Consider the following 25,601-nt stretch of genomic DNA (forward strand, 5'->3'; position numbering starts at 1 on the left):
CAGCTTCTGGAGTAGCTAGGATGAGCAGCCAGCACCCGGAGAGGAGAAAGTTTCAAACCTACACCATGACTTAATGCTCTGCCCTCACTACTTTCCTGATTCATGTCCTATGTGTAGCTGGAGCACGGTAAGAGTTTGGAGTAAGTAGTCTGGGCTACTCCAAGGCCTTGGACTTGGTCTGGTGTGCCTGGATCAATGTGAGTTAGCCTGATCCCAGCACTTCTGCATGGGCTTCTTCCATTGGCCCTTTCTCTCAAGACCCTTTCTCTTTTTGTTTTGTCACCTCCACCACAACAGACTGCTTGTCATGCATCTCCCTCATTCCTCTCTCAGTGGCTCATGCTTTGAGCTCCATAGAGGCCTCACCACCTCCAGGGAGCCTGATGTGATTTCTTCTCTTCTCTTTGTGACCTTGGGGGCTCCCTTTGAGGCCTCCATGCTAGCTCTAGTCACCCCTGTTTTCATGTACCCTTCCTCAAGACGTCACGCTTCGTTGTGATGATGGTATCACATGGTATCACACAGGGCCTGGTAAACGGTAGGCACCTAGTTATTAGAGCTCGGGTGATTGGGAACAGAAAGCTCTTTTTCTTTTCTGTGACAGTCCTGAGGCTATGGCTCTGGAAGTATGGCTGTGGAGATGACGACTGGGATAGCAGTTTGCACCGATTATCTGATCTTGAACTTGGGGGTTCAAGCCATGCTACTGTATCATCCTCAACTAGCTGAGACTACTGAGACTACAGGTATGCATCACTGCCTCTCCCCTGCCCCAGTGCAGGTCCCAAGCTGGGACCCCAAAGAGACTTGTCCAGGTGAACGTAGCTGGGAAGCCCTGTCCTGCTCTTAATTAGCCCAAATCAAATATCCTGGAAACTAGAGGTAGATGCCAATCAACTGAGGACCTGAGTCTTTCACTTCTGTCCCCTCTATTTGCAACCTCTCAAGTCCTTGAATGACAGGTGTGAGTTCTAATGTGGCCTTCGTTTACATTTTTAGTTCTCACACAAATATGAGTTATTTCAAAATTAAATCTGAACTTCCATCCAATCAATTACATTGAAACAGACACCTTTTAGTGTAGCTGTGCTGCAAATATGAGTAAAGAGAAATATAAACAAACACATTACCAAACCCTGTGGAAATTCGGGAGTGCAGACCACAAATATAATCTCTGCAACGTTAGGATAGGCAACCTTTGATCCTGCTTTTTAAGATTTTTCTTTCATTCACCTATTCAGAGTGTCAGGACTTGTGCTCATGGATTGAGGGACATGTTAATATACATATCACCTAAAGACTTAGGACTTCGTGGAGTTTAATGTCTGTCTTCCTTGGGAATTTCAATTTTCTGAGACTACAGGACTACAGTTACCACAATCCATTGCGCCTCGTACAATGGGACTACATCTCCCAGCAGAAGTAGCGCTCAAGCTGAGCACTTCCTCTTTCCTTCATCTCCTACTTCCTTCCAGGTCGCAAGGTCACGTCCCACCTCCGCTTCTTGCCCCTCCCCTCCACTGCATCCACCAAAGACAAGTCGTAAGGAAGTTCTGTTTTAAAATAGCTGTTTTCAGGTGTTTATGTTTTTCGACGTGGGATTTATATGAAATTGTGGTGCTATCAAGCAGTCTCCCAGAGCATCCTTTGCGGAGTACAAGAGTATGCCTACAACTCCCAAGAGGCGCCGCGTGCGCGCCCGACGGACTACGACTCCCAAGAGGCAGCGCGAGCCTTAGAGTTGTCCGCAGCGATGCCCGCAGGACCCTGGGCCGGTGCGGGGCTGCCCAGTGCGGCGCCCGAAAGACCCAGGCGGCTACCCATGCCGAGGTGAGTCCGCGGTAGTCGCCGCCACCGTTCCGTCCTCGTCTCGTCGTCGCCGCCGCCGCCCCGTGCGGCCCCGCCGCCGGCCAGGATGTTGGAAGAAGCGGGCGAGGTGCTGGAGAACATGCTGAAGGCGTCGTGCCTCCCTCTGGGCTTCATCGTCTTCCTGCCCGCGGTGCTGCTGCTCGTGGCGCCGCCTCTGCCGGCCGCCGACGCCGCGCACGAGTTCACGGTGTACCGCATGCAGCAGTACGACCTGCAGGGCCAGCCCTACGGTGCGTACGCGCGTGCGCCCAGCGGCCCCGGCTCCCGTCCCCCCACGCCCCGGCCCCGCCGTGGGCACCGGCATCCGCCCAGGCCGGGTCACCGTGGGCCTCGGCCCTGGCCCAGCCCTCATCGGGGGCCTCGCTGGGTCCCAGGACCCACCGCACCAGCCTGCCCCCCTCAGATCCGCCCGTCGGAGCCCCCCTCGCTCTCCCAGCCGGCGTCTGCACCCCAGGCATGGCCTCCAGGCCGCTCCTGCGGACCTTCTCCCCCCGCCCCCCAGTGTGACCCCAGGATCTTTAGGGTCCCCGGCCACCTGTCATCCGAAGCCTAGGGCCTGACCCGGATTGTGTCAGTTTTCTGGAACCTTCGGCCGTCTTATTGGCCAAGGCCTGACTTCCGGATGAAGGGTCCCCTGCGCTCAGGCTGGTCCCATGCTCAGTGAACATCCTGTCAGGCCCCCTTGGTCCCCAGGCTCCGCCAGGCCTCCTCGGGGTGCTCCAGTCTAGGGAGGTGGCTCCTCTCGTGCTCGGAAGTTTGTGTGGTTTCTACTTAGAGTGTGTGGTTGTCATGTCTGGGGATGTTGTAGCTATCGTGACTGAGGGTCCCAGACAGTGACACTGAGGGGTCGCGTGGGGCTTGAGTGCTGGTGGAGGCCCTGCTGTGGCCCAGTGCTGGGTCTCCTGTATCTTTCCTGTCTCACCCCAGCCGTGCTGGCTGAGACACAGCCTGTGGTCACCCCTGCCTGGAGGACAGTTCCTGAGTCCCGGTAAGGGCCCAGCCAGCCCTGGCTTCCACCCAGCTTTCCCCCCTCCTGCCGTCTCCCTCACCCTCTTCACTTAGTGTTTATTGCTCCTGTTCAGAGGTCCTCAGGAGGTGGAGAGGGGGATAGAAAGAAGCTGGGCAAAGGGGCCCTGGAGGAAGCTGCCCTGCCCTGCCCTGCCCTTTCTGCCACCTAGAAAGGCAAAGGTCCCCTCCTCCCTGCTAATACTCCATGTCCTGTGGTGGGATGGGGTGTGGCCTCTGCCATCCTGGGCCCTGTGCATAAGTCATTCCCCATCCAGCCCTGGGGCTCCCCAACCTCCAGCAGCACCCCAGCTGCAACCCACAGTGCTTTCTGGCTCCTTACCCAACTTCCTCTGTGGAGAAACTGGGCCATGGCGGGTGTGGGGGGGAAAATGGCCCGTCCAGGTTATCAGCCAGGGGCCACACCCACACTTGGCCTTAGTCTCCTCCGTGAGGTGGGCAAATGGCTCTTATGAATACCCCAGCTGCACAGGGCTTCTTAGCCAGATTCAGGCAAACCAGCCAGCAGGTCTGCTCTGGCCCCCACCTGCGATTGTAAATAAAGTTTTATTGGCACGCTCTGGGGTGTGCCTGTGGCCCCCTTTACACGGATGGCTGGTAGAGAAAGCTTACCCAGACCCGGTTCAGATTTGGGCAGGTGCGCGATGTCCCCACTGGCTGTGATGTCTGCCCCACTCCGAGCCCCCACCAGGTGGGGCTGTGTCTAGCTCCCAAGCAGAGGCCAGTGCCCCTCAGGGCGTTCTGGTGAGGGGACTGGCTCTGGGCTCGCTCTGCCTGTGGCCCCCTTCTGCGGGTGCCCTGCCCTTCGGGGCTCCTGAGTCACAGTGACCAGAGGGACCTTGTCAGGATCCTTGGGACGCTCGGGGCTTTGGGGACAGGTTGGTGGGGGAGGGCTGTTGAGCAACTCCAAGGACGTCTTCAAGGTCTTTGCTGCCCTCCCCTTCAGGAGGGGGCAGCTCTTGGGGGTCTTAGAGGGGAGCAGAGGGTCGGGCCTCCCAGCTAGCTCTTGGTCACTGTCTCTCCCCATTGGGGGGGAGGTGTCCTTTCTGGGCCCTGGGTCCCCACTGCTGCCTCTGCAAGCTGGACCCTCACTTTTCTCTGTATCCACTTGTTCCTGGAGAGCAGAGATCAGACATAGTAGGCTCTGTCCCAGAGCCCCAGGCTCTCAGCCGCAGCCTCCCGGCTGGCTGTCACCTCGCTGTCACCCCACAGCCCTGGCCCCTGGGACACTGAGCTGTCTGGGCAGCGCCCTCATTCCTGAGCTGCCTCAGGCCCGGCCTCCGTCACCAGTCTCTGTTCAGTGCTGGGACCTTTGCAGACCTGCCCTTGCCTTTGGTTGCTTTGCCATGACAGTGAACGTTTCTTTTGTGTGTGTGTGTTTTGTGTCTGTGTCTGTTCTGGGTCTGGGCTTGACCTGTCCCCAAGCTTTTGTGCTCAAGGCTAGCACTCTAGCACTTGAGCCACAGCTCCACTTCTGGCTCTTTGGTGTTTAATTAGAGGGAAGAGGTTCACTGACTTTCCTGCCCAGACTGGCTTTGAACCTTAATTCTCAGACCTCTGCCTTCTTAGTAGCTAGGATTACAGCAGCCATGAGCTATGGGTGCTCAGCTAGAGAGCAAATGTTTCCCTGTCCCCTGCGTGGCACCAGGGCTGTGACCCCTGCTGAGTTCAGGGGTACTCTGTGCCACCCTGTGGTCCCAGGCCTGCAGGCAGTTGCCCAGCCATCTCCCTGGCCCCCTGGACTCAGGGCATGGCCTGCCCCGTCCTGTATGCTGAGCCACCCAAGTGAGAATCCCCCCTCAGGGGACTTGGGGAGAATGGCTTTAGGGGGATGTGACACCCCTGGAGGTCCCCACAAGTGGGACACAGCCACCTACCCAGCTGTGCGTCCTTCCCAGCCATTCCAGCGCTGGGGGTGGCACACTCGGCACCCCTCACCCAGCTGAGTGCTGGCAGAGTGCCAGAGTGGGCAGGGCTGGGGAGCAAGGGGCCGGGTGGGCTGTCCCTGGGGGCCCCGGTAACCCCCCCCCCCCTGCACCCTGCCCGTGTCCCGCAGGCACGCGGAACGCAGTGCTGAACACGGAGGCGCGCACGGTGGACGCGGACGTGCTGAGCCGGCGCTGCGTGCTCATGCGGCTGCTGGACTTCTCCTACGAGCAGTACCAGAAGGCCCTGCGGCAGTCGGCGGGCGCCGTGGTCATCATTCTGCCCCGCGCGATGGCCGCCGTGCCCCAGGACGTCGTCCGGGTGAGCCTTGACCCCCGCCTGGAGCCCGTGGGGGGCCTCACTGCGAGGATGCGGTGGGGTCCCCATCCCTTCCCTGACGGCATTTCCCCCACAGCAATTCATGGAGATCGAGCCCGAGATGCTGGCCATGGAGACCGTCGTGCCAGTGTACTTCGCCGTGGAGGATGAGGCCCTGCTGTCCATCTACGAGCAGACACAGGCTGCCTCAGCCTCGCAGGGCTCCGCCTCTGCCGCGGAAGGTGGGTGTGGGGCTGCCGAGAGCACAGCACCCCAGTGTCCTCTGCTGGCCTGAAGGCACACTCGACAGCTCGATGGTGTGTGAGAGGGGCGGCTCGTCCCCGGAGCCCAGGACGGGGCGCTGGAGCCTCCTGGGGTGGGGGTGCCTTGCCAGTACCAGGCTGGCTTCCCTGCCAGCACCACAGTAAGAACCAGGGAGAAGAAGGGGGGGAGGCAGCTCACCGCCGGGACGCCAGCCTGCCGCCACACTGGCTGGATCTGGCAGCTGCTGGTTCCGGGCGACTGTTCACAGGCCACCTCTCACCAACCTGCTGCCCAGGGCCTACCGATCACCCAGACAGCCAGAGGTGCCACCCGGACCCATGTCCCCACCCCTTCTCTGTATGGGTGCCGGCCACAACAGCCTCTCCAAACCCCCAGTTGTTTGACAAGGAGGAGCAAAGCTGACCTCTGTGGACTATCACACAGCCACTGAAAATGTAATCCCTACTCAGGAGGCTGAGATCTGAAGCCAGCTGGAGCAGGAGAGTCCCTGTCTACACTTAACTAGTAAAAAGCTGGAAGTGGAGCTGTGGCTCCAGCAATAGAGCTCTAGCCTTGAGCACAAACCCCCCTCCCCCAAGATGTGATCATGAGAGCTAGATGCTGGTGGCTGAGATCTGAAAATTGTAGTTCAAAGCTAGTGCAAGCAGATCCGCAAGGCTCTAATCTTTAACCAGCAAAAAGCTAGAAGAGGAGACATGGTTCAAGGGGGAGAGTGCCAGCCTTGAACAAAATCCTTAAGTTCAAGGCCCAGGAATTCTGGCCCCACCACACATATACATACTATGATGGGGCAGCAGAATTTTGGTAGCATGGAGAAATACTGTTTCACAGTGGTTTGTGGACAGGGGTAGATATAACCCTGAACCTCCTGATCAGAACTCAGAAACCTGGGTTTTGAATTATGCGGAGTTCTGGGAGCCCTGTGGAAGCTCACTCCACGGTGGCATGCTTCTGGTTTGGAGGTGCTGGCAGTGAGCCCCGGACATGCACAGGCCAAGCAGGGGGCGCCGTCCCTGCTGAGCCACAGCCCAGCCCCCCTGGTTGGTTGGTCAATTGATCAAGTGTGGCTCGGGCTCCAGCACAGAGGTGTTGGGGCTCATGCAGGCTGCCATCTGACCTGCCCCAGGTCAGATACGTGGTTCCAGAGTTTGGGGTGTGGGGTGCCGAGGCCGGCCTTGGTCTTGGCCCAAGGGTAGCCGAGGGGCATCCCCGGGGCCCGGATGACCTGTCCCTCCCGTCTTCAGTGCTGCTGCACACGGCCACCGCCAATGGCTTCCAGATGGTGACCAGCGGGGTGCAGAGCAAGGCTGTCAGTGACTGGCTGATCACCAGCGTGGAGGTGAGTGTGGGGCCCCTGCCCCTCAGAGCCCCTGCCAGGGACCCAGGTGGACCCCATGTGTATCTACCACCTCTGGAACCCCCCCTGGCCACTTTGTGAGGTGGTGGGCCCGTGCCGGTCCCACCCGCCTCCACCCTGCACCACACCCATGGCCTGTGCGGTCCTCGGGGAAGCACTGTTTGGGCCCTCTGCAGGCAGAGGCCATGGCCAGCACCCACTGGGAAGGCCGCCACAGGGCTCTGCCAGCCAGGGCACAGGCTAGGTCATGGCAGGACACCCTGGCCCAGCAGAGAGGCCGGGTGCTGCCATGATGGGTGGACAGGACGCACAGAGCGCCAGGTTCTGCCCCACCTCTGTGTCTAGACCCAGCTAAGGGACCGCAGGTTTGGAAGGCCTATTATCAGCGAGGCCTCTTCACTGTAGGCTTCTAGAATCTTCTGTGCTGCTCAGTTGCTCCCTGGCAGTGGGGTGCTGGGTCCCGTATTCCCACTCCAGCTCTGAGCTCCACCTGCTTTCTTTTTTTGTGTATTGTGGGTCTTGAACTCCTGCCTTGGGCTCTGGCCTGAGCTCTTTCGAGAAGCGCTCTACTATGTCGAGCCACAGCCTCACTTCCCATTTTGTAGAGTTTAAATTGGAGATAAAGAGCCTCACTGTCTTTAGTTTCCAGTCTGGCTTTGAACCTTGGTCCAGAGATTTCAGCCACTTGAGTAGCTTGGATGACAAGCGTGAGCCACCGTGCCCGGCTTGTTTTTGTTTTTTAATAAAGTTTTCTTTTAAAAAAATTAATCTTTTTTTAATTTTGGAAAAATGAAAGGTTCAAGAAGGAGTGATTTCTAAGTTTTCTGTTCAGTCTTAGTTATAATTTGAGCAACCATTGAACACTAATTGTAATTAGGATAAGAACAAAATTTTTTTTGCTCTTAAACATCAGTAATGTGAGTAGTAATGTGAATAGTATTTGAAGGACTTTCCCAGTTTCAATAAAGTTTTATTGACACACAGCCACAGCCATCACCTCTGTCGTCCACGGTGGCTCTCCCCAGTGCTCTGCACACAGCCATGTGGTCCTCAAAAGTGGAAGTCGGGATGGACCTGCTCTTCCTCTCCCTCGGGGTGGGGTCCTTCCCCTGCAGACCTGGGGGTGTGGAAGACACACAGACCCCCACAACCCAGCCCGTCTCTGGCAGGGGCGGCTAACAGGGCTGGGGGGCGAGGACCTGCCCACCATCGTCATCGTGGCCCACTATGACGCCTTCGGCGTGGCCCCTGTAAGTACAGCTCCCTGCGGGGTCTGGGAGGACGGGGTGCCCCGTGAGGTGCTGGGCAGCCACACTGGGGCCAGTGTGCATGGCGAGAAGACCAAGCCCTGTACTGAGGACACCCGCTGGGCCAGCCAGAGCAGCAGGCACCAGCCGCCAAGCCGCCCTAGCCCCATTCCACCCAAAGACGCATTTTTACTCTTTGGCCACGGCTGTGCCTGTGACATGTCCTTCTTGTTTTGGTCAGTCATGAGGATTGTACCGGGCCTACATGCTGGCCCTGAGCTCCTTTCCTCAAGGCTGGCGCTCTACCACCATGAGCCACAGCGTCACTTGTGGGTTTCTGGTGGATAATTGAAGATGAGCGTATTATTGATTTTCCTGCCTGGGCTGGCTTTGAACCTCAGTCCTCAGAGTCCTCAGATCTCAGTCTCCTGAGTAGCTGGAATTGCAGGTGTGAGCCGCTGACACCCACCTCTTCCCTGCCCCTCGAGCCACTTCTCCCACTCCTGGTGAATTATTTAGGACGTGGAGTGGACTGGGCAGGAGCACCGGGCTGGGCCTCCAGATGTGGGACACAGTCAGCTGGACATGCACGGAGGTGGGAGGGGCCTTTCCCTGCCCTGCATGGGGACCCGAGGCGGCGGGATTGATGGGGTGACTGCCCGCCTCCCCTCTGCCTGTCTCCCCACAGTGGCTGTCCCTTGGTGCAGACTCGAATGGGAGCGGCATTTCCGTGCTCCTGGAGCTGGCTCGCCTCTTCTCTCGCCTCTATACCTACAAGCGCACACATGCCGCGTGAGTGCCACCAGAGCTGGGCCAGGCCTGTGGGTGCCAGGCCTGGGACATGGCTGCTCCCCCGACCCAGGTGGCTGGCAGTGCAAGGAATAGACACAGAAAGATGAGGAACGGGTGGGGAGTTTGGCCTGGTGGTAGAGTGCTTCCCTAGCATGGACGAAGCCCTAGGTTCGATTCCTCCGTACCACATACACAGAAAAAAACCCTAAGTGGTACTGAGGCTCGAGTGGTAGAGCTCTGGCCTTGAGAAAGTCCAAGGACAGTGCTCAGGCCCTGAGTTCAAGCCCCAGGACTGGGGAAGAAAAAAAAGGGAATCAGGAACAGAACTGGCTAAAGGTTGATGAGACCAGGGTGGTCCTGGCATGGTGGGCACAGGCTGGATGGTTCTCAGGGTACATGCAGGGCTGACATTCCTGATGTGTGCTGCAGAGCCATGCCTGCAACTCTGTGTGTGTGTGCACGCACATGCGCATGGCCACATGCCCGTGGTCTCTATCTCTCACCACACTGTCCCCATGTCCTGAGTGGAGATGCCTGCCTCCTCTGTGGAATGCTGGCCATTGCATCCCCCCACTCCCCCACCCTCCTGCCCCGGTGCTGACAACCCCAGCAGAAAGCCCTACCTCCAGCGTGGCAGCCTTCCAGGTTACCAGGCATGGTGAGGTCACTGCAGTGAGCTGATGGGCAGGGCGCCTCCCACTGACACTGTGGCTAGCCACCATGGGAACTCCCCAGGTCCACGAGAGTGAGCCATGGGGGCCTCAGTTGGGGCACCCCAGGCTCCCCTCTCCTCCCTAAGGCTCCGCCGAGTCTCCTGTTCCACACACCTGCCCCTCCAGTGCTCAACGCTCCGCAGAGTTTGGGGACATGGGTGGCTGTCAGGACCCATATGGAGTGGGTGGGGATGTGGGGTCCTGACCTGCAGGGTCAAGACACCCCTGAAGACCACCCAGTCCAGGCAGTAGTGGGGAGGGGCACTACTGAGTTTGCTTTGACCCCTCCAGTTGACGTTCTGCTCCCCGCAGGTACAACCTGCTGTTCTTTGCCTCCGGAGGGGGCAAGTTCAATTACCAGGGCACCAAGCGCTGGCTGGAGGACAATCTGGACCACACAGGTGAGTGCAGCAGTCTGGGGCTGGGGCTCCCTGACCCCCCTGCCTCTCCCCCCCCTGCCAGCATTCCTCTCTGAGCTCCTGGTTCTCCACAGACTCCAGCCTGCTTCAGGACAACGTGGCCTTTGTCCTGTGCCTGGATTCAGTGGGCCGGGGCAGCCGGCTGCACCTGCACGTGTCAAAGCCACCACGAGAGGGGACTCTGCAGCACGCCTTCCTGCGGGAGCTTGAGACAGTGGGTGTCGGCGCTGTTGGGGGCCAGGGGGACCCCAGTCCTGCAGGGGCCTCCCCGCACTGCCACCTGCCAGCTGGTCCTAAGCCCTGCCCCTGCCCTGCCCGCAGGTGGCCGCCCACCAGTTCCCTGAGGTGCGCTTTTCCATGGTGCATAAGAAGATCAACCTGGCTGACGACGTGCTGGCCTGGGAGCACGAGCGCTTTGCCATCCGCCGCCTGCCGGCCTTCACCCTGTCCCATCTGGACAGCCACCGCGCTGGCCAGCGCAGTAGCATCATGGACGTGCGGTGAGCAGAGCCTCAGCCCCGTCCACCCCTCGCCCCTGTACAGAGGATGCACAGCTGCCAAGCTGCTGAAGGCCCGGCGAGGGTCCCCACACCCCACAGGTGGGCTGAGGGGCGCTGCTCCCAGCAGGGCTAATTGACCTGAAAAAGGGTGCAGAGACTCCCCAAGCTGGGTTCCAAGGGTGTCAGAGCGTACCTGGGCTGCTGGAGGAGCCCAGTCCAAGCCACCAAGGGAGGATGGCTGTGAGGACCTGTCCCCAAACAGCTGGTGATGCGGGGTGAGGGACAGCCTAGAGCCACCCAAGCCCCACGACACCAGGCTGACAGCGCAGTGAACCCAGGCGGGGGCAGAGTTCAAGAACTGGCTGTGATTTCCTCCAGTGACTGCTGGCTCCGATACTCACTTCACACCGCTCACACCTGTACACCCAGCCGCTCACCAGGCTGAAACCAAGGAAGTGAGGCCGGGAGGAGGTGGCTCGTACCTTCTGTCCTGGCTTGTCAGCCAGGGCCCGTGCCTGGTTCAGGCACGCACCTGACAGGAAGTGCGCTCCTGGGGGGACAGGGCCTGTCCTCAGTGGACAGCTCTCCGCCCCTGGCCGTGGCGAGGACCCCGACGGCAGAGGTTCCACGTCCCCTCTTCCCGCAGGTCCCGCGTGGACTCCAAGACACTGACCCGCAACACGAGGATCATCGCGGAGGCGCTGACGCGGGTCATTTACAACCTCACGGAGAAGGTGAGATGGCCACGCCCACCGGATAGGCCCCGCCCCGGATGCCCCGCCCCTGCCGCAGCCTGCTCTCATAGGTGCCCCTGTTGGCCCCGCCCCTGCCCATCATGCCTGGCAGGCCCCGCCCCCCAGCACCCGCCCTAGCGGGCCTTGCCGACCCTCCGCACCCCTTCTCATCTGTCCCCTCTCTCCGCAGGGGACACCCCCAGACATGCCCGTGTTCACTGAGCAGATGGTAAGGGCCAGGGGAGGGAGGCGGCTCTGAGGGGGCGGAGGTGGGACGGGGCGCCGCTGTGACCCCGCCCACTCCACGCCCCGCCGCCGCAGCAGGTGCAGCAGGAGCAGCTGGACTCGGTAATGGACTGGCTGACCAACCAGCCCCGCGCGGCGCAGCTGCTGGACAAGGACGGCCCGTTCCTCAGCACACTGGAGCACTTCCTGGGCCGCTACCTGAAGGACGTGCGGCAGTACCACGTGAAGGCAGACAAGCGGTGGGCCTGCGGCAGGCGATGCCGATGGGGGGCCGTGGGGGGCGGCCTGCAGGGAGAGGAGCCCGGGGGAACCCGTGCTTTTGCTTATCTAGCGCCTTCCCCTTCTGCTCCCGGTTCTGGGCCTCAGGACAGGCAGGTGCTGCCCAGTGGCCGCGTGCCCCGCCCCTCACCCCTTCTCTTCCTTCTGGGGCTTGCTGCTGAGGTGAGAGGACTGGAGGCTGTGAGAACCCCCGGCTCAGGGCCGGGGTCTCATTCATCAGCCATGTCACCCCGTCTAGACCACTTAGGGCCTGCTAACTCCCTCCTGCTCTTTGAAACTCAAGCACTGACAAAAGGGAGTGACTCCCCCATAAGTGTCTGTCACCAAGGGATGGAGTGGTGGCTGGTGACCAGGTCGTGGTCCGGACAGGACCATCGGGCAGGGCTGGCTGAGGCTTTGCTGAGTGACCCTTTATTCCCAGGGACCCCGAGTTCGTCTTCTATGACCAGCTGAAGCAGGTGATGAACGCGTACAGGTGAGTGCTGTCCCCCGGGGTCGGGGGGGGGGGACGCTGTTGCACACTGGTCTCCGGGGCTGGCCCTGACCACACGCCCCGGACCCACACTCCAGGGTGAAGCCTGCCATCTTTGACCTGCTGCTGGCCGTATGCATCGGCGCCTACCTGGGCATGGCTTACACGGCAGTCCAGGTGAGCAGGCCTCCCCGGGGCGTGGCTGAGGCCTGGGACCTCCTAGCCTCACTCCCCCACGCCCCCCCCCCCCCCCCCCCCCCCCGCCACCGCCCTTGATCTCTGTCTCCACAGCATTTCCACCTGCTCTACAAGACCGTGCAGAGGATCCTGCTCAAGGCCAAGGCCCAGTGAGCGCTGCCCTGCAGCCCCACCTGTGCAGCCAGAGCGCCTGAGAGCATTTCCACGCTGCGCTTGAGGACTTGGGGGTGGCTGTCCCTTCCCCTTCCCTTGGATTTCCTTGGAGGAGAGCCTATGGGGGCCCAGGCCAGGCATCCCCTATGAGTCCACTGTGGTAGCCGGCCCCAGGCCTGCACAGCCCACCCCACGACCGGGCTGGTATTGATGTCCTTCCCCACGCCTGTGGGGCAGTGGGGGGAGGGGCTGGAGTTACCATCCCCATGCAGGTGCCCGGCCTGTCTCCTCTTGAACTCCATGTCTGACAGTGGCAGACTGGGGTTCCCTGAGCCAGATGTCCCCACCCCCACACTGGTCTCCCTTGCCTGCACCCACCCCTGGCTCCCGCCCTGTTTCCCTCAGGCTGTCCTGTGCTTGTAAGTCTGCCTGCCTGTCCCCACACCACCTCAGTGTTCCCTCCCCCACCAATCCCCACCCTTCCGGGTGTCTGTCCCCTGCACCTGGTGCAGGGCTAAGAGGGGTCTCAGATCCCCTTCCCCGTGACCAGGCTGAGCCAGACTGTCCGTGCCCCACGAGTGCGGGATGGGGAGGGGTGTGGGGGGGGGGCGGCAGCTGACACTAGGACTGGCTCAGCCCCTCCCCGTGACCTGCAGCACCTGCTCGGGGGACCCGTCTCTGAGGAGGGATGAGGAGGGCTCCGGGCTCCAGCGCCAAAACTGACCTCAGGGAGACCATGGCATACCGATTCGTTAGCAATATAATCAGTGCAGTGTTCACAGGGGCTCTGAGCCCAGGGTGGCTCAGACCCCCGCGGGCCTCAGGCCCAGCACTGCGTCTGCACGACAGCCCTGATGCCCCCCCTACCGGGGCCCCAAGTCTGAGGACGAGGGGGGCTGCCCCCCCAGGCCTCCCGCTGCTCAAGACTGTTTACTGAGAGTCCAGGCCACCTGGCCATCTCCAGGCACCACCCCTGCAGCAGGGCTCGGGTGAGGCTGGAACCCGGGGCCACATGGAAGGGCGGGGTGCCACGCCTGCCCCTGAGCCACCACCTCTTGTTCCTGGCCAGCCGATGGGGATGGACGCCCACCCTGGCTTGGCTGGTGAGAGCACAGTCGCCCATCAGAAAATAAAGCCATATTGAATGATCTGCCCCTGCCTTCCTGCCAGAAGCCGAAGCCTTGGTGTCACCCCCTGTTCACTGGGTCAGGGTCCTGGGGAAACGAGGGGGATGGTCAAGCCACCAAGGCTGCGAGCTGTTCCCCAAAGCCCAGGCCTTCCTGAGCCAGTCACGTGGCTCCCCCTCCTCTCCCTACCCAGAGCACGAGGGAGATGTGGAGCTAGGGGGAGGAATGGAAGGGGGGTTGTGGAAATGGGGAGGTGGCCCTCTTCCAGGAGTATGTGCAAAGACCCTGGGGCTCAGTGCCACTGATTGTAACCTAGGAAATGCAAATGCCTAGCTGCCCAATAGTGTCCCCCAGCCTGCTTTGCTGTGTGCATGCTCGGGGACTGGCACATGGGTGGTGGTATGGCATCTCATTCAGCTGCCTGTGCCCAGTTGGTGGGTCATGGGTCTTGAACTCGGCATGGGCGCTGTCCCTGAGCTCTTCAGCCCTACCCCTTGAGCCACAGCCCCGCTTCCGGTTTTCTAGTGGTTAATTGGAGATAAGTCTCACCTTCAGTGCCCAGGCTGGCTTTGAACCACGGTCCTCACATCTCACCCTCCTGAGTAGCCAGAGGCCACCAATCCCAGCTTGTGTGGGGGTTTTTCTTGGTGGCCAGTTGTGGGCATAAGTGTGGTTAGAGGCAGCCTGTAAAGCGTTCCCAGGGCTGGGGCACCACCCCGTGGTGTTGCCAGCAGCATGGGTGTGTGTGTGTGTACAGTGTGTGCAGAGGCAGGAGTGCCCAGGGGTCTGTGGGCGGGGAGGGTGGGTCCCACAGCGCCCGGTGCACTGCAGGCTGCAGGCGCTTGCCCCTTACCACTTCCTGTTGGCACAGGAGCAAAAGGATGGGCCTGAGTGGTGGAGCCAAAGTCCCCGATATCAAACCTTGACCAGAAAAAGACCCTGGACACCCACCTGCCGACCCCCCTGCTCCCTAGCCAGCCCTTCTGCATATTTCCCGTCCTCTGTGGGCTAAGTCCCCCTGTGTGTGGAACTAGCTCCCCACACATGGTTGCGTGAAGTCCCTCGGGGGTCCCTGGTGGCCACTGGTGTGACTAAGACTCACTTGCACTCTACACAGCTACTTTGTGCTGGGCTCCTGCTCAGCACAGCTGTTACATACCATGTCCCAGCCACCATAAGTGGCCTTTGTCTGCTACAGAAGGGATGACAGGCCACCAAATGGGTAGGCATACATGCAGGTCACATATGTGCTGTGGATGGCTTTGGTGGAGGGTGGGGAGGCTCTGGGTGGACTGAGAAGAGTCGCCCAGGGAAGGACCCATGAGTGAAATCAGAGTGACAGGAGGAAGTCATGTAGAAACCAGAGGACTTCAATGAACAGCAAGCAGAGCCTGTGCAAAGGCCCTGGGGCAGGGATCAGCCTGGCTGGCTGGGAAGAAAAGCTAATGAGAGGAGAAGCAGGGAGGGGAAGACATTTGTGGTTGGCACTAGGGAGGCAAGGATGTTAGGGAACTAGTTAGGGACTAGGCTGGCCTTTCTGGGTTCTGGAAAGGTCATTGGCAGCCTGAGGAAAGTTATGGAGAGAAATTCAAGCTGCCGGTGTCAGGCACTCGTGGTCGCTTCTCCCTGGGCTCCTTGCTGTGCTTTGGGTCCCTCGTCAGTTGTGGGTGACAAGAAATGAGGTAGACAGATTCACTTTCTCTCAAAGGCGCTGCAGTCACCACCAAGACCCCAAGGTGTGTGTGTGTGTGTGTGTGTGTGTGTGTGTGTGTGTGAGAGAGAGAGAGAGAGAGAGAGAGAGAGAGAGAGAGAGAGAGAGAGAGAGAGGGAGAGAGATGTACTTGAACCACAATTGGCACTCTACCACTGAAACCATCCCAGCAGCCCAGCTTTTTGCTGGTCAGTTGGAAATGGAGTCTTGAAGCAGTTTCTGCAGAGGCTGACCCTGGACTCAGCTCCTCCCTATTTCCTGAGTGGCTGGGGTTATAGGTGTGAGCCTCCAGTCCCTGGCTTATTCTGCCCCTTGACTTACCCTTTCTTGATTTCACAATGATTCCATCATAAGAGCAGGAAAAAAAAAGCCAGAGCAAGGAAGAGGAGCGGTGCAGGTGGCTCATGCCTGGAATCCTAGTTAACCAGGAAGATCCAGTTCTGGGTTCAAAGGCAGCCTGGGCCCGGAAACTCTCTGGGAGACTCTTATCTCCGATCGACCACTCAAAAACTGGAAGTAAACTGTGGCTTAAGTGGCAGAACACTAATCCTGAGCATAAAGCAGGTCAGGAGACAGTGCCCAGGTTCTGAGTTCAAGCCCCCCCTGAAAAAAAAAAAAGAAAGATGGGTCAGCATAAGACCAAGAGGCAGAGACCTCATCCTAATGCTCTAGAGAAATCTGTGATGATGGAATTAGTGAGTATTGGAATGTTTCACCACTGGGGATAGAAAAGACAATTCCCATCACAAAGCAATAGTAATCATTTGAGGGGAGAGGTGCTTTCAGTGACCCCCTCATGCCTCACCCTCCTGTGCATGTGTGAGAAGGGCATACTGGGCCCCAGAAATACCAACATGTCTGTTACATATCAATATTTAAATGCATGACACATAAGCATGAGTCTGGGCTCGGCGGCCCATGCTTGCCTCAAGGTTTAGAGGGCAATGCAGGCAAAACATCAGGGAGATCACATCTCTTTTTCTTTGCTTAAAAAAGAAAATGCACAGAGAAGTTACAGTTACATAAGTCAGGTGAACATGTTTCTTTTTAGACAATGTCACCTCTTCCCTTGCTAGCTCCCAGTTTTTCACTCCCATCCTCACACACAGAAAAAGCTGGAAGTGGTGCTGTGGCTCAACTGGTAGAGCTCTAGCCTTGAGAGACGCCCAAGGACAGTGCTCAGGCCCTGAGTTCAAGCCCCAGGACTGGCACCAAAAACTAACAAAAGTAAAGGAAAAAAGGGCAGAGGCCTTGGCCGGGCTCTCAGGGGGCGTGGCCAGACGGGCAGAGGCGTGGTCCGAGGGAGGGTTGAGCCAGGAGGGGGCGTGGCCAGACGGACAGGAGGCGTGGTCCGAGGGAGGGCTGAGCCAGGCGGAGGGCGTGGCCTACGGTGGGGGCGTGGCTTGTGCGAGGCCGGTCCATTCGTGGAGGGCGTGACCTGGCGGGGAGGGGCGGAGCTACTCGGTGGGCGTGGCTCCACCATAGAGCGCTTGGTTCAGCAAACTGCAGGTCCTCAGTTTAAACGCTGCTACCACCAGAATTAAACTGTATAATACCAATGCATGCCAGCTGGGCCTGGAAAGAAATGGGAGGCCTACCGTAGATACCGCTCCGGAGCTGAGGGGCCCAGCCCCGCCTTCCTCCTCCCTGCTCCCACCCACACTTCCCTCTCTGCCTCCTCCCGGCACGCGGAGGCCTCCGGGGCTCAAAGCATCCTACTCACGTCTCCATGGAAACGGAGCCAGGGCTGGACCAGCCCCAGCATCCCCAGAGCCTTCCCAGTCCGGGCCATGCCTTGGCCCAGCTCGAATGCTGGGGCACTGAGGGACGGGTGTGTGTGAACCCCCCTCGGCCCCTCACCCAGCCTTGTTCTCAGCCGCCCCGGGGGTGCTCCCATCTGGGGGTGGCCATTTGCCGGGTGGCCCGGGCACGATGCCCGGCCACCGTGAGTCCACGCCAGGGATCCTGGCAACTAAGGGGACTTAGGTCCAGGTGACAAACGCCGTGTTGGCTGGGCAGACCTGCTGTGGGATCTTGCACACGTAATTTGACCTCTCTGGTTGCTGAGGAGGGGTGGCAGGGGCTTTTTGTTCCCCAGTCCTGGGCTTGAGCTCAGGGCCTGAGCCCTGACCGTGGACTTTCTCAAGGCTAGAGCTCTACCACTTGAGCCTCAGCACCTCTTCTGGCTTTTCTATGTAGGTGGTACCGAGGAATCGAACCCAGGGCTCTGTGCATGCTAGGTGAGCACTGACCGCTAGGCCCCGCTCTTGGCCCCGGCCTTATGGTCGTGGTGGACAAACCCCTGGCGAGAATTCCCCCGACTGGGAGCCAGGCGTGTGTTGCCATTGAGCAAACGCACATTGTGTTAATGTTCACCAAGAGGCAACCTCGGCGTCCCCAGGGGTGGCCTCGGTCTCCCTGCGGCTTCGGTGTCTCCCTCTCACCCTGTGCCTCGATGTCCCCAGGGAAATGCCCTCCTGACTCTTCGGAACGCCCGTGTCTCCCGTGTTCCCACCCTCCTTTGTCGGATTCTCACGTGCAGCCTCGGTTTCCCCCGGGGAGCAGGCTTCTCCATGTCCCCTCGCCTCAGTTTCCCCATGAGTCCTGCCTCAATTTCCTGCAGGCTGGCCGGTGCGCGGTTGGTTCTCCACAACTCCCTGGCCTCAGTTTCCCCATGCTTCTCTGCCTCAGTTTCCCGGTATTCCCCTAGCCTCAGTTTCTCCGTGCTCCTTTAGCCTCAGTTTCCCCATGCGCCCCAGCCTCGGTTCCCTCTCCCCCCACCCCGCCCCCAGCCTCGGTTCCTTCTCCCCCAATCCGCCCCGAGCCTCCTTTCCCACTCCCCCCGCCCCAGCTCCTGTTCCCTCCCCCCATCCACCCCCAGCTCCGGCTCCCTCCCCCATCCACCCCCAGCCCCGGTTCCCTCCCCCCAATCCGTCCCCATCCTCGATTCCCTCCCCCTCCATCCGCCCCTAGCCTCGGTTTCCCCCCCCATCCGCTCCCAGCCCCGGTTCCCTCCCCCATCCGCCCCCAGCCTCGGTTTCCCCCCCCATCCGCCCCAGCCCCGGTTTCCCCCCCCATCCGCCCCCAGCCCCGGTTCCCTCCCCCATCCGCCCCCAGCCCCGGTTCCCTCCCCCATCCGCCCCCAGCCTCGGTTTCCCCCCCATCCGCCCCAGCCCCGGTTTCCCCCCCCATCCGCCCCCAGCCCCGGTTCCCTCCCCCATCCGCCCCCAGCCCCGGTTCCCTCCCCCATCCGCCCCCAGCCCCGGTCCCCCCCCGCCCCCCCGCAGGGGCGCGGGCTGCAGTGCGCGCGGCGGCCGCCGGGGGCCGCTGTGGCGCCGCCGGGCCTCGGGGCCGCGGGCGGGGCGGGGCGGGGGCGGGGCGGGGCGGGCGGGGCGGCGTCGCCCGCGGTCCACCTCGGCCCGCGCCCGCCATGGCCCGCCTGACCGAGAGCGAGGCGCGCCGGCAGCAGCCCCAGCTCGTGCAGCCGCGGCCCTCGCCGGTGGGCGGCAGCGGGCCCGAGCCCCCCGGGGCGCAGCCCGACGGCATGAAGGACCTGGACGCCATCAAGCTGTTCGTGGGCCAGATCCCGCGCAACCTGGACGAGCAGGACCTGAAGCCGCTCTTCGAGCAGTTCGGCCGCATCTACGAGCTGACGGTGCTGAAGGACCCCTACACGGGCATGCACAAAGGTGGGCGCCCCGCCCGCGCTCCCTCCTCCCGCGCTCCCTCCTCCCCCGCCCCGCCCCGGAGCCGGCGCCGCCCGGACACCCTGCCCTCCCCCGCGGCGGCTCCGGGGAAGTTTGAACCTGCGGACTCCATTGCCGGGGCCGTCGTCTCACAAAGCCGGGCCCGCGGCCGGCCTCCCCGGGGACCCGGACACCCGGCCCGGCCGGGCGCACGGTAACTACAAAGGGAGCGGGGCGGGGGGGCCCGGGAGCCCTCCATCCGGGTCCCCGCCCCCCTCCCCGCCGCCCACCTCTGGTCAAGTTCGAGCCGGCCGGGCCCGCGGCGCTGCGCTGGGGTCTGCGGCGGAGACAATGACCCGGAGCCGGGGCGGCGCGGGAGGCGCGGGCGGCCGCCGGCCAGGTGGGGCGGGAGGCCTGGCCGCTGCCCCCAGCCTGCCCCGCCTCCCTCCTCCCCCCCTCCCTCTCCCCCTCCCCGGGAGGGGGGACGGGTGACAGCGTCTCTGTGGTGGCCCGGGGTCTGAGATTCCGGGGCTGCCCGCCTCGCTCGCTCGCTCGCTCTGGTGCTGGGGGTCGGGTCGGGGGCGCCCCCCCTCCGCGGGACCCCGGACCCGCGTGCTCCCCTCCCCCACCCCCGCCTGCCTCGGTGCGCGCAGAGCACGAATACAGGTTTGTGGAGTGAACGAATGAATGAATGGATGAATGAGTGATGGATGGATGGCTCCCCCAGGCCACAGAGGGGGTCAGCCGGGGCGGAGGGGGAGGGAAGACCCCCGCCCCACCCCCACTCATCTTCTAAACCAGCCCTCGACGGGGCGGGGGCGTCTGGGACCCCGAGCCCGGGTGGGGGTAGAGGGCGGGCTGGGCGCTCTGCTCCGCCCCAGTCCGCCGGCCCTTCTTCCTGCGAGGGGGGCTCCACCGCCCCCAACACTGTGCGGGGAGGGGGTGGCGCTCCCTCCCGCTCCTTCCCTCTCGGTTGGAAAACCCTGGGTGCGGGCCGGGCGGCTGCTCCAGCCTCAGTGTCCCCCACCCCCGCCCCTGGAGCCAGGCTGTCGTGGAGAATGTGGGGGTTCCGGGGCGCCCGTGGCTTCCCCTGGGGAGGGGAGGATTGAGAAGAGCGTGTCCCGGAGCTTCGACGTCCACGGTGCGTGGGGAAGGGGGGTCCCCGGGCTCCCCACCGCTGCTGGGGTGTCCGGGGGCTGAGGGGGAGGCCGGGGCGGGGGCGTCGGGGGGGCTCAGCGCCCCCGCGGCCCCCCACCTCTGGCCCGCGCGCGTGGGGCTTCGTCCTCAGCGGCTACCGCCGCTCGCGTCTCCACGCGGGGACCTTCAGGCCTGGGTGGGGGGGGGGGCGGTGCACTTTGGGGAAACTGAGGCACGGGGGGAAATCGTGCTCATCCCGAGTCCCACCAGACCCAGGCACCCCCGCCCCTCTCTCAGGCCAGGGGAACAGGTGTGTCTCAGGGGGACGCAGGCGCCACAGGTCCCCCCCTAAGCTGGAGGGGGACCCTAAGGACGGTTTCGCCCGGACCCCCCCAGCCGGGGCTGACCCGTGGGGGGGCGCATGCGGGGGGGGCGCCTGTCCCCGGGGGGAGGGTCTTGCGTGGGCCGCGGGGGGGCTATGCTAATCGCGGGTGCATTTGCATGCTAATGACAATATTCATTTTGGAGCAGAGGTGGAGCCGGGGAGGTGGAGCAGGGCGGGCGGAGGGGGCCTGGCCCGTGGTTGCCATGGGAACCGCAGCCGCGCGCCCCGGCGGGAGGCCAGGGATGTGGGGAGACTCCCGCCCCGGGTGGGGGGGACACGGGGAGGGGAGCGCTGGGCGCTGGGGGCCGGGACGACCCTTGGCTGTGGCAGTTCTGTGCCTCAGTTTCCCCAGCCACCTGTGCGTATGAAGTCCCTGACAGATGGAGTGGGGGAATCTCTGTAACGCCCTTGGGCGGGAGGGGGTTGGCCTCTGCCTGGTCACTGGAAACTGGACTTTGGTGACCGAGGAGAGATCTGGGGTGGGGGTACTGATGACAGCAAAGGCCTAGGAGACTCGGAATGGAGAATCGCAGCTCCACTTCTGGCGTTTTCTGTGATTCAGTGGAGGTAAGAGTCTTTTGGAGTTTCGTGCCCGGCTGGCTTTGAACCATGATCCTCAGATCTCAGCCTCCTGAGTAGCTGGACTGACACATGTGAGCCACCGCCCGCTGCCTGGCGTTCAGAGGAGGCTTTGTGTAGGAGAGTGTGACAGAGGCAGCTTCCCTGTCCACCGCCACCTCAGCCCCTGGCAGCAGCCACTGGATCCCCATGCATTCCCTCACTCACTCGTTCATCCAGTTACTCACTCATTCACACATTCATGTATGTGTGCATGCACTGATTCAGTTATTTATTCCCACATTCATTCTTTCATTCACTCACTCATGTGTTCCTTCACTCTGGAGTTTTGCTCCACCTGTGGAACAAAGGAGATCAGAGGCCACAGCTGGATGTGTCCCATCTGGGGTCAGAGTTGAGATAAGTCTATCAGAGTGAGGATTCCACCTGAGGAATCTCACTGTAAAAGAGGAGAACTAGAAGTGGGGTTTTGAAGGATGGGTAGGAGTTTCCCAGGTGGAGAAAGCATTTTGTTGATTCATTCATAGACGTTCATGTTTGCGAAACTCAGCAGTGAGCTCGGCCGTGTCTCTGGTTGGGAGTGCGGCGTGTGGGAGGGTGGGTTGTGGAATGGAGGAGGCGTTTGGTGAGGATGAGGCAGAGATACTGGCCTGAGCTGACGTTCTTCCTAGGGCAGCAGGAAGCCATGGAAGAGGCTGGAGCCCAGAGTGGGCAGCTCCCAGCCCCCGGGCAACCAGCTGTGCAGGAGATAGGAAAGAGCAGGGGATGGAGGGAGGGTGGGTGGATGGATGATGGGTGGACAGACAGATGGACAGATGGATGGATGGGTGGGTGGATGAATGGACAGATGGATTGATGGGTGGGTGGATAGGTGGACAGATGGGTTAATGGATAGAAGGATGGATGGAATGGGTGGTTGAGTGGTAGGTAGGTGGGTGGACTGATAGATGGACAGTGGATGGATGGATGCATGGGTGGGTGAGTTGATGGGTGTATGGATAGATGGATGGATGAATGGGTGGATGGATGGATCACTAGATGTTGGGTGGGTGAGCCGATGGATGAATGGACAAGTGGATGGATGGACAATGGACAGATGGATGGATGGGTGGGTGAGTTGATGGGTGGATGGATGGATAGATGGATGAATGGGTGGATGGATCACTAGATGTTGGGTGGGTGAGTCGATGGATGAATGGACAAGTGGATGGGTGGATGGATGGATGGGTGGATGGAGAGATGGATGAGTGGCTGGTTGGGAGAGTGGTGGGAGGCATGGTGGATGAATGAAGGGATATATGGGAGACTGGCGATGGCTGGGTGGGCAGAGGGGGTGTCTTTCCAGGGCACCCTCTGTCATCAGGTGTGTGTGACCTGGCATTCAGGTCTGGGGGAACTTCCATGTGTGAGTTGGTGTGTTTTGCGCCTCCGCCGTTTGATCATGGAAGACAAGGAGTGTCAATGCAGGCTCACGGGAGTGGCTCTAACACTCAGTCCCATTCAGTGGCTTAGTTGATCCACAGATACCTTTTTGTGTGTGTTCCTGCTGGGGCCTGAACTCAGAACCTGTGTTCTCGCTTAGCTTTCTTGGCTCACACTCTATTGTGCTATACCTACAGCCCTGCTTTTTGCTGGTTAACTGGTGATAGGGTTGCACAGAATTTCCTGCCTGCGCTGGCTTTGAACCTCTATTCTTCAGGTTTCAGCCTCTGGAGTAGCTAGAGCTAACATGCATAAGCCAACAGTGCCCGGATAAATATAAGCATTTAATAGCTATACATAGTTGTGAACAAAGTAATTCAAGATATGTATTGGGGAAGATGGCAATGTGATTTGGTAGTCAAAGATGTATTTTCTGAGGATGCGACGTTTGAGATGAGTGTGAAAATGACAGATGGGAAGACTGTTGTAAAGCCAACAGAAAGGCATCTGAGCAAGAAGGCATGGCCTGTGCAAAGGCCTTAGGGCAGGAGGGTGCCTGGCACGTTGGAGGGGCATTGAGGAGCTCGTGTGGCTGGTGCAGAGGAAGTAAGAGGCAGGAGGAGAGAGGGCAGGTTGTTAGGGCCCTGTGGCGTGGGCTTGGCTTTGACTTGGTGGGGCTGGGAGCCGTGGAGGGCTGCTCACAAAGAAAGTGGTGGCTTTCAACAGGATTAGTGACAGCCTGGGGTGTGACCAAGGTCAGGGACTGATAGAGCCACATGTCAGGGCTTCGGGGGGAGGGACAGGTCAGATCTATGAATAGTAACCACCTAGGTTTTTCTTTACTTTTTTTTTTTTTTTTTGCCAGTCCTGGGGCTTGAACTCAGGACCTGAGCACTGTCCTTCTGGCTTTTTCTATTTATGTGGTACTGAGGAATTGAACCCAGGGCTTTGTGCATGCTAGGCAAGCACTCTACCAGTAGGCTATGCTCCTGGCCCCAGGTTTTTCCTTCTTGATAAGTTAAATTATTATTATTTTTTAATATGGAGTTTGAATTCAGTGCCTAGGGCTTAGGTAGGGCTAGGTGCTTGACCAATTTAACCCCACCCAAGCATTGGGGCCCCGCCTCCCCCACTCAAGCCACGCCCCCAGTGCTGTGTAATTTAGCTACATTTCAGAAAAAGTCCTTTGTTCATACCCAGGGCTGGTCTCAGATTTTGGGTAGTATTAGGGTTTGAACTAAAGGTCTTATACTTGCTAGGCAGCTGTTCTACCACTTGAGCCACACCCTTTTATTTTCTTGATCTCAGACTTTGATCTTCCTGATTTCCACCTCCTTGTGCTTTGATTATTAGCTTGAGCTCCACCTGGCACCCTCAGGGGCTCTGAGCCCTAGGTCCAGTGATCTAGTGACTCATTTTACCCCACAGAGCTGACATTTGGTGTCTAGATGAGATTGAAGGAGGTGCTAAGTGGCCATTTCAAGAATATTTTTTGAGCCAGGGGCTGGTGGCTCATCTCTGTCATCCTAGCTAATCAGGAGGCTGAGATCTGAGGATTGCAGTTCAAAGCCAGCTCAGGCAGAAAGTCTTTGAGACTCTTATCTCCAATGAACCACCAGAAAACCAGAAGTAGCACTGTGGTAGAGTTCTAGCCTTGAGCAAAAATGGTCAGGACAGCACCCAGGCCCCAAGTTCAAGCCCCAAGACCTACCAAAAAAAGAAAAGAAAAGAAAAAAGAACACCCTTGCCCTTGGCAGGCTTCAAATCACCACCCTCTGAGCCTCAGCCTCTTAAGCAGCTGGACTGACAGGCACGAACCTCTGTGCTCAGCTAAACCGTCCCCGTGATCATATGAGGGGCCTGTATTGGGTATTGTTACATCACATTGTTGTCCTCATCCTGCCCCCTTCTCTCTTTTGCCAGTCCTGGGCTTGAGCTCAGGTTCTGTGCACTGTCCTTGGACTTTCTCAAGGCTAGAAGTCTACCACTTGAGCCACAGCACTATTTCTAGTTTTTTCTATGTATGTGGTACTGAGGAATCGAACCCGGGACTTTGTGCATGCTAGGCAAGCACTCTACCACTAGGCCAAACTCCCAGCCCCTTATTTATTTATTTTTTGTCGGTCATGGGGCTTGAACTCAGTCAGGGCCTGGAGCTCTTCAACTTAGGCTAGAGCTCTACTACTTGAGTCACAGCACCGTTTCCGGTGCCTCATTGGAGATAAGAGTCTCATTGAGACGTTTGTGCCCAGGCTGGATTCAAACCACGATCGTCAGATCTCAGCCTCCTGAGTAGCTAGGATGACAGGTGTGAGCCAGTGTCTGGCTAGGTACCCTTTTTCTAAATCCCCTTCCTTCCAGGGGTCAGGACTTCAACAGAGGAATACAAAGCAGCTTGTAGTAAGAACCACACCAGAAGGAGATAGAGTTTTTTCCTCAACGAAGTCCAGGAAAGCTGAGAGTACCAGCGGAGCTCTGTAGGGCAAGTTGTTGGCCGCAATCTTCAGCACCTCGGACAGCGGTCTCGGCCTGTTGCCCAACTGGGTGCCTTTTTTTCCTTCCTCTTAAGCAAAGCTCCCTGATTCTGGGGCTGAAGGCTCTCAGCTCTCAGGGTGGTTTGGGGGGGGTGGTTGTAGGGGACCACTTCCACTCCCCTGTGTTCACCCCCACCCCACCCCATGTCTCACAGGCAGATTTCCACAGGACCAGGCGAGAAAGATAAACACCTAGCCTAACATCTGCCTGCAGCTTGATTTCTTGACGGTTCTGGCTGATTTCTCTCCTGCCTTAAGCAAACTGTCTTCCTATAATTCCTTCCCCCAAGGAGTTTGTGGGGTGAGGTAAGGGGACAAAACCGTAAGAAGGAGATTTCTTAGAGAGGGAATTCAGAAGCCAGCTATATTTGGGCTGCTGTGGCTCATGTCTGCCTGTTGTCTTAGCTCAATCTTGTGATCATCACAGCGCCAGGACACACTGGGCAGAAAAGTCCATGAGACAGGCTCCATCTCAACAGAAGAAGC

The 25,601-nt window shown here is 59.8% G+C and overlaps 2 protein-coding genes across 9 annotated transcripts in view; both read left to right on the plus strand.

The window, feature by feature from the left end:
- The first annotated feature begins 1,805 nt into the window (after positions 1–1,805).
- Positions 1,806–13,683, plus strand: Ncln (nicalin). 2 transcript variants are annotated; one of them, XM_090341224.1, is made up of 15 exons: positions 1,806–2,099; positions 4,952–5,142; positions 5,237–5,381; positions 6,669–6,763; positions 7,951–8,031; positions 8,717–8,820; positions 9,846–9,934; positions 10,027–10,166; positions 10,274–10,452; positions 11,099–11,186; positions 11,377–11,415; positions 11,508–11,671; positions 12,133–12,186; positions 12,282–12,360; positions 12,475–13,683. In XM_090341224.1, exons 1-15 carry the CDS (start codon positions 1,916–1,918, stop codon positions 12,532–12,534), a joined length of 1,692 nt encoding a protein of 563 aa, XP_090197350.1. In that variant the 5' UTR covers positions 1,806–1,915; the 3' UTR covers positions 12,535–13,683. The 2 variants fall into 2 exon arrangements, with proteins under 2 accessions (XP_090197350.1, XP_090197359.1); XM_090341233.1 differs by having other exon boundaries at positions 11,511–11,671.
- A 5,113-nt stretch (positions 13,684–18,796) lies between these two features.
- The window catches only part of Celf5 (CUGBP Elav-like family member 5), a 29,310-nt gene continuing 22,505 nt past the window's right edge, over positions 18,797–25,601 (plus strand). For 2 of the 7 annotated variants that reach the window (XM_090341322.1, XM_090341331.1), the window contains exon 1: positions 18,797–19,061. In XM_090341322.1, coding sequence (XP_090197448.1) covers positions 18,803–19,061 — 259 coding nt within the window. In that variant the 5' untranslated portion in view covers positions 18,797–18,802. Of the gene's footprint in view, positions 19,062–20,121; positions 20,200–25,601 lie in introns of those variants that run through there. The other 5 variants (XM_090341264.1, XM_090341282.1, XM_090341254.1 and 2 more) reach the window with 4 other exon arrangements.

Source organism: Megascapheus bottae, chromosome 1 (assembly GCF_031878675.1).
Source record: "Megascapheus bottae isolate mThoBot1 chromosome 1, mThoBot2.hap1, whole genome shotgun sequence".
In the NCBI taxonomy this organism is placed as follows: domain Eukaryota; kingdom Metazoa; phylum Chordata; class Mammalia; order Rodentia; family Geomyidae; genus Megascapheus; species Megascapheus bottae.